This window comes from Primulina eburnea, chromosome 7 (assembly GCF_022965805.1).
Source record: "Primulina eburnea isolate SZY01 chromosome 7, ASM2296580v1, whole genome shotgun sequence".
NCBI classification, from domain to species: Eukaryota; Viridiplantae; Streptophyta; class Magnoliopsida; order Lamiales; family Gesneriaceae; genus Primulina; species Primulina eburnea.
The window spans coordinates 18,412,214-18,420,361 of record NC_133107.1 but is presented as its reverse complement, the minus strand read 5'-3'; the positions used below and the strand labels follow the sequence as shown (position 1 = coordinate 18,420,361).

Here is an 8,148-nt window from a genome sequence, read left to right as displayed (position 1 = left end):
GAGGAAGTATCTAGCCAATCCTTCGCATATTCTGAGTTATGAGCCGTTGCAGCTTAATCCAGACCTGTCTTATGAGAAAAAACCTGTCCAAATACTAGACAGGCAGGAGCTCAGACTCTGGAACAAAGTGACTAAGCTAGTCAAAGTCCGGTGGCTAAACCAATCACTGAAAGAGGCCACTTGGGAATCAGAAGCAGATACGAGACTTTGCTACCCGGAGTTGTTCGGTAAGATTTAATTTCGAGGACGAAATTTTTATAAGTGGGGGAGGAAGTGCAGAGCCCAAACTTAGCACACGCATAACCCATGCATTTATTTATTTATTAAATCATTTAATTAATTTTAAAATGAGTTTTGAGCCATGCACGAATTATTTGAATGCATTATTTTAAATTATTTATGTTTATGTGATGCACGTTAAAATGTTTTTCGAGTTTAACGTTTCAGGCGATTATTCGAGGCGGGACCGAGGAAAAGAGACCGGTGACGAGTTGGCAAATTTTAAATGTGGTATTTTATTTTAAGTTGAAGTTGGGGCATTTTAAATAAATTATAGAGTTTTAGTATTTTAAAAGCCTAACATCATGATTAGGTGATTTTTATGATGGTAACTTTTAAATATTTGCCACTTGTACATTCTATTTCAAATTTAGAGATATTATTAAAAGTTAGAGGAAGGTTAGGATTTTAATTAGTTGTTAAATTTTTGTTAAGCAAGTTTATTCCCTAATTACTACCTTAACACACACACACACACACTTTTACACACACTAAAAATCGCTACACACACACACACTTTCACAAATCAGATTTTTTTTATTATTTTGAGAGGAGAAAACTAGGGTTCTAAGAGGTGAAAGCAGCCGTCCTTCCATTCGATTTTCCAGCAAGTTCTCGTTGGTTTTATTGCAAGATTTTAGTGCCACAATCGTCCCGGATCGAACCTCGCACCGTCTCCGCTTCAGTATCGTCGTATCAGTATTTTTAAATATCAAAAGGCACGTATAATCTCTCTTTTCTGCGTCGATCATGTCATAGTATGTGTTGCATTATTTTTATGCGTAAAATCCACGTATGATGTGTAGTAGTTTGAGCAGGAAATTTATCGATGTGTTTTGAAAGAGTTTTTAGATCTGAAATCCCGTTTTTCACTGTATTTTGAGTTACTGCGAATTTTTGGTCAAGACTTTGAGAATACTTTCAACGTTAAAAACGTAGAACGTTTCGATACCTTCAATTTGATATAAAATTCGAAATCGTTGGACAAAAATCGATTGAGTTATGGAGTTTTTCGTGGGACTGCTCAAGCTGCGACTTTTATGTAAATAGTGTTCTTGAAGTTATAAGTTGCAGGCTTCGTTGGACATTGCCGGGCTTGTGCTACTGCATTTAGATATGTTACAAGATGTATTTAGGTGTTATTTGGTGGTTTGTTTGGGTCGTGATTGGCTTGGGATGCAATAGAAGTCGTAGGAAGCGAAACGATGCCTAATTACGGGTTATTGTTGTGTTGGAATTATTTGTTGATGCTTAGGGACGTTTGGGGCATTTTTACGGGTTTGATTCAATGTAATAACATCCTAGGATGGGTCTCGAGGTGTTGGTTCATGGTCCTTAGGATTGGATTGAAAGGGTGAAAGATTAAGTTAGTGAGTTTTCGTGAATTTGCAAAGACAGAGGGTACCCGGACCCCGGCACGGAGTCCCTGTCCTTTTTCCTTCAAAAATACGAATTTCCAGAGCCTACCCGGACCCGTACACGGACCCCGTGTCGGGGTCCTTGTACACCCTTTTTTAAAAAAAAAATTTAAAAAAAAAATTAAATTTTTTTTTAGGATTTGCTTCGGGGTTCTATATCATGGTTTAGCACCTTGGTTAAAATTTATTTATGTAAAAATATAATATTTGTTTTGTGGTTTTATGTCATGGTTTAGTACGATGATTATGCGAGGTCAAGTCCTGAGCGAACTAGAATGTCATAAGCTACTTATTCACTTTGGTGGTGAGCTCGAGTACCTACGTCTAAGACATGCAAGTTAAGTATTTAAATTCATGGTAGTATGTGCAGTAGCGGCCCCAAGTGAGATCCAACGAATCCCTCAACGCCAAGTAAGAATGTTGACGTGCAAAGAAAATATTTTAAGTTTTTGGAGATATGCTAAATGTCTTGTGACCAAATTATGTTAGGATTGGAAAACGTTAAATTATGAACGGGGACCAATCCGCCCGTTAAATTACGAATAGGTTAGATCGAGGTTGGTAAGCATTAAATTATGAACGGGGGCCAACCAGCCCGTTAAATTATGAACGGGGATCTCATGTATGTGTCAGTGGATACGTCTCTGTCAGCCCAGTACTGTGGTTTGTCTGATCAGGCATTTATTATGTTATGGTTCACTTGCTTTGAAACATGCCTCTATGCAAAATAAAGTCATGTATGTTTAAGTACGTTCAGTTATGCAAGCTTGTTTATGAAAGCTTTCAAGTTATGGCACGTCTATGTATGTACGTATGTTCAAGTTACGTTATACAAGTTCAAGTTTTAGTATGTACGCTCTATTTTAAAGTTGCATGTGGTTTTGTTACGTAATACTCGTTATTCCTGTTTATACGTGTTGAGTCTTTAGACTCACTAGACTTGATCGATGCAGGTGAGTATGTTGTTGAGGTGACAGGAGGCGGTGACCCAGGGGCAGGCTTGGACTGAGCGGGAGGCTAAACCCGAGGACCGCCATGTTTAAGTTTTATGCAAAAGTTAAATTACTCTGATTTCATATTTTGATGGAAATACTTTAAGCAAACCTTTTGTGAGCAAATTTTATTGTAGTTATTTTGAACAACCATGTCTTATGGGGGACTTGGTTGAGATATTTTATGGCAAACTTTGAAGGTTATTTTATGTTTAAGAAGATTTTAATTTTTCCGCAAATTTTGAATGGTAAAAGTACGGTACGTTACACCAGTAGTGTCTGCTGTAAAGGCACAACGGGCTTTAGCGAAAGGTGGAGAAGGATACCTCATTTATGTTGTTGACGTATCGAAGGATGTAATTGACGTGAAGAACATTCCAGCAGTCGATGAGTTTCCTGATACTTTCCCCGATGAAATTCTCGGATTTCCTCTAGAGAGGGAAGTGGAAGTGAAAATAGAGTTGGTACCAGGGACCAAACCTATCTCTAGAGCTCTTTATAGATTGGCACCAACGGAGATGAAAGAGTTGAAACAACAGTTAGCAAGGTTGGCAAACGGAGACAACACATATGGCTTTGTGTTCCAAACAGATGGAACCTTGTGTCTGTCAGGAATATTCGTAGTTCCAGAAGATTCTAAATTAAGAGACGAGATTTTATCTCAAGCCCGTAGGAGAAATTTGAGTATCCACCCTGGAAGCATGAAAATGTATAAGGATTTGAAGACCAGGTTTGGTGGAAATGTATGAAGAAAAGTGTTTACCAGTTTGTAGCCAAGTGTTGAGTTTGTCATCAAGTGAAAACTGAACATCGACGACCAGGAGGATTACTTCAGAATCTTCCTATCCCTGAGTGGAAGTGGGAGCATGTGATGATTGATTTTGTCACCCACTTGCCATTGTCTTCTAAGAATTGTGATGCCATTTGGGTTGTTGTGGACTGACTGAATAAGTCAGCACATTTCATTCCGTATAGTCGGGAATACAGTTTCGATTGCATGGCAAGACTATATATCCAAGAGATTCTTAATTATCACGGTGTGCCAACAAGTATAGTCAGTGACAGAGATCCACATTTTACCTCAAGGTTCTGGGGAAGTTTTCAAAACGTGTTGGGGACGACATTGAGTCTGAGTACTGCCTATCGTCTAGAGACCGATGGTCAGTCTGAGAGGACTGTTCAGACACTCGAGTACATGTTGCGTGCTTGTGCTTTGGATTTTGGACCATCATGGCATGATCATCTGCTGCTTGTGGAGTTTGCATATAACAATAACTACTACAACAGCATTGGTATGGCTCCGTTCGAAGCATATGGTAGACATTGTCGGACTCCATTGTTTTGGGACGAAGTAGGAGAACGACAGGTGCAAGGACCTGAATTATTGCATCAAGGTATTGAAGTAGTGGAATTGATCAAGAAGAGAATTTAAACTGCACAAGATCGTCAATCGAGTTACACAAATACCAAGCGTAGACCTCTACAGTTTCAGTCAGGGGAAAAAGTTTTCTTTGAAGTTTCACCATTCACAGGGTAATGAGATTTGCACTCAAGGTAAAATTAGCCCCAAGATTCATCGGACCTTTTGCGATCTTGGAATGTGTTGGAAATTTGGCGTAGCGATTGGCTTTACCGCTGTATCTGCCAAGCATTCATAATGTCTTTCATGTATCGTTGCTACGACGGTATGTAGCAGATGAATCACACGTTCTAGATCCAAAATATGTTCAACTTGAAGAAGACTTGAATTATGTCGTGCAGCCGCTTTTAATCCTGGGTAGGAAAGAGAAAAAGCTCAGAAACAAGACCATTCCACTTGTTCTAGTGCAATGGCAACGACGAGGTACTGCAGAAGCGACTTGGGAGTTAGAGAGTCATATGCGCTCAAAGTATCCACATTTGTTTTGAGTTGTATCTTTGTAATCATGAGTTGTATTTTATTCAGTTGTATTGTACATCAGTTTTTATTTCGAGGACGAAATCTTTGTAAGGAGGGTAGGATGTAATGACCCGAATCTTTATTTTGAATGAAATATTAATTAATAGATGAATAAAGATTTGTTAATTAATTATTATTGAGGAATTGATAAATTCGTGATCAAGCTGTTGGGATATACCGAATTTAAAAAAGGATAACCCGATCTACTTCAGATTACATTATCCCGATAAATCCAACTAGACAAATGAGATTCTGACACATGGCAAATAAGATTGATTCAGATTTTCTGAAATAGTCCGGATGCTGCCTATGAATGGAAGCTGAATTCTTTTGGTTCCTACACCACATTCTTCAAAGAGAGTTCTAGTCATATACCTTAGGTATTCTAGCCCGTTTCTAGGGCACTTTGGTGTCGAGAAGTTTCGGAGCTAGTGTCGACTCAAGGAGGGGTCGGTGAACTGAGATCGATACATCATCAGCGGGCTGACGACGGACGCATGTATAATCCTAAAGCCTTAAATAGTGATTTAAGGATCATTAGGGAGAACCTTGTTGCATGTTTGATCTGGTTTGATAGTGATTTCATTATGTTAGTATTGTCTAGGTTCAGAGATTTCTGTCAGATTATTTTAGTAAGGTATGTGATTAACTGACTGAGATATCCAAGCGTAGTATACACACTTATATGTTGCATATTTATCTGTTGCATGATACATGTTTGACTGCTTTTAAAAATTATGCATTACTTATCGTGTTGAGATGATATCTTTTGAGATATACCTCATTTGTTGGGGCTGCTCAGCCCTATTCTATATTGTGGACGATAGAGCATCGAGAGCTACAGAATCCGACGGAACCCGCATGCTCTGATGACCTGGACATTTTAGGTCCACGTCTTGATGATGAGTGTAGGAGCCAAAACATGCCTAGGAAAGATGAGAGATTACACACTCAGGCGCTTGTAGACTAAGCATGAGATTCTTTATTTGATCCTTGATATCCGATCATATTTCATTTTGTAAGCATCATATCAGTTTGTATACTCGTACATTCTCGTATTCGGCGATTGTCGTTCACGTCCTTGTTTTCATCTTGGGCATCCCATTCTACGGGGCAGGTCTTAGGTTGGACGGTTTGGACTATCAGGGCAGTGGCTAGAGAAATTGGGTTTTCGGTGGTGATCCAGTGGAAGTTTTATGTGGTTTATCGTTTTCTTGTTCAGAATTATGTTTTCGTTATGGTTGTATTAATGTTTAAGACTGATATTATTGTTTTATTTTCGTTCGGGTTGTAAGATGATTAAGTATTTGGTTTCCGCTGTTTAATTGTTTTTATTAAGTTTAATGTTGCATGTTTATTAGTTTGTTTAGTAGTGGCTCGGGTAAGGGCGCTACAGGACGTGCATGGGTTTCCATCTTGCAGATGGCCTCGGCTAGGTTGAGCCCTAATCGTGCGCCTACCCCTCCTAGCCTCTCCAGCCGTGCGTGGACCATTATGACTCGATGCAATGACCATCACGAGCCCAACCCCTTGCCTGTAAAGCACCTCGTATGGCCCCCTCCTTGGATTCTTCCCAAAACCGTGGCCTAGCCTTTGTTGAACCTAAAAATCGTTCAGCCCTTGCCTTTCCTCTCCAACCCATAACCGTGTTAGAGTAGGTGCCAGTTGAGCCAAGTGTTGGCCGAGGGTTCATATTGAAACTCTAGCCGAGGGTTCAAATTGAAACTCTAGCCCATAACCGCGTTAGAGTAGGTGCCCTGCGAGCCAAGTGTTGGACGAGTGTTCACATTTCGTCCAAGAGTTAAGCGTAATTCCTAATGGAGTTGCTCATGTCCCGGTGTTTTGTGACAACACGGGAGCCATAGCTCAGGCAAAGGAGCCAAGGTATCATTAGAAATCCAAACATGTATTGAGAAAGTACCACATCCTCCGAGAGATTGTGGAAAGAGAAGAAGTGTCGATTGACAAAGTCGGCTCCGCAGATAATGTTGCTGATTCACTAACTAAGACTTTACCTGGAGTATTATTCGAAAAGCATCGCGAATCAATGGGTTTGAAGCATATGGACAGTTGGCTCTAGTGCAAATCGAAGATTGTTAGAGTAGGTGCCCATCGAGCCAAGTGTTGGCCGAGGGTTCACATTGAAAATCTATGTATAAACAATATTTATTTTAATAATATTTGAAATTATTGTTTTGAAACATCTTTATCTTTATACCCATGCTTGTTGCATAGATAAAGTCCTTGAATATAAAAATAGTAGAAAGAATATGAGATTCTAATATGATAAGTATCATGAAACTCATATTTGGAATATTGTATATTCTAAACAGTTCCTAGTCGATTCAGCCGCCGCTAAGAAGGATAAAGGCCGCTCGAGTTTGAGACTAGTATCTACGATGTGAGTACCATGTTTGATTGGTAGAGGACATAGTGATGTCCGAGCATGCAGATAGGTGCTCCTTGTAGAGTGCACTGAAAACCCCTCCATATAAGACTTTCCAAGTGGTTCTCACTTATCGAGTGGAAACATCTTAGTTTATAGTTTTACACCATTAGTCCTTATGATCCGAGACAACATTGTGGCTCTATATGCTAGCATTGCACTTTGACTTGTTTACCAACCCATAGGGGGTCATCAGGTGGCAAGGTTGGGTGTTTTGTTGAAACATATAGGATTCTATGCATTGTAATCAGGGATTCACCGCTTACCTTCGGGTATGGATATCCTATGTGATCTCATGTATAATTAGTTTGAAATCTCTGATCAGAGTGTTGGTGGTAATTAAAAAAGGGGTTTCTTAGAATAAACCATCGATGAAATTACAACATGACAATAGTATTGATTTTTTGACAGCTCTCGATATACCAATGGTTGTCGAATTGGTCGGGATATATGAGATGAAGGGACTGTACTGTATGCTAACAATAATGGAATGGTTCTTGCAAGTACTATCATTTAATACCAAGGGAATCCTGTAAGCAACACTGCTAGGTGTTTAACATGATTTGTTGGTTACTACCAGACTTGAGTTCTAACGTTCTTATTATCAAGGAGTTGATAAGTAAGAATGAGACAATTGAGGTATCTTCATATAAGGATATGTTTAGTACTGAATCATATTGAGATGTGAACCCACTGCTGGTTGTATCATTGAACTAATGAGGGCCACAGAAGTACTAGCTTTCTAGATCCCGTTGAGAATGAAATTAGTTTAATATGTTGAACGACTTATAAAGGAGTTTATAAGCATAAGAAAAATTAGAAGTATGACTTATATAAGGGGAATGTAACTTTTAATTTGTGGAAATGTTCCTAAATTAAAAGTTGGCCAAATAAATATTGTATTTGAAAATTTTGATTTTCATAAACATTGTTAAGGATTAATTAAATTAATTCAAGTGCTGAATTAATTAAAAACTAATGGACCTGGTAGAGTCCAAATAATTAAATTAATTCAAGTTTTGAATTAAATAAATGACATTGGGTCTTGTAGAGCCCAAATGAAAATAATTATTG

At 38.8% G+C, this 8,148-nt stretch overlaps 1 protein-coding gene and 1 long non-coding RNA gene across 2 annotated transcripts; both read left to right on the top strand.

Moving 5' to 3' along the window:
* Positions 1-2,934: 2,934 nt before the first annotated feature.
* LOC140835754 (uncharacterized) lies at positions 2,935-4,121 on the top strand. Its single transcript, XM_073201161.1, has 2 exons — positions 2,935-3,419; positions 3,665-4,121. Exons 1-2 carry the CDS (start codon positions 2,935-2,937, stop codon positions 4,119-4,121), a joined length of 942 nt encoding a protein of 313 aa, XP_073057262.1.
* Positions 4,122-4,842: 721 nt separating this feature from the next.
* Positions 4,843-5,940, top strand: LOC140836175 (uncharacterized). Its single transcript, XR_012118999.1, has 3 exons — positions 4,843-5,127; positions 5,233-5,265; positions 5,746-5,940. It is a non-coding gene; the product is annotated as an uncharacterized lncRNA (long non-coding RNA).
* Positions 5,941-8,148: the final 2,208 nt, after the last annotated feature.

What these genes read in the sequence shown, in the direction of transcription:
- LOC140835754 (XM_073201161.1), top strand. Translation starts at nt 2,935, where the DNA reads ATGGTAAAAGTACGGTACGTTACACCAGTAGTGTCTGCTGTAAAGGCA. An exon ending in TATAAGGATTTGAAGACCAG is followed by an intron (nt 3,420 to 3,664) that starts GTTTGGTGGAAA and finishes CATTCCGTATAG; the next exon opens with TCGGGAATACAGTTTCGATT.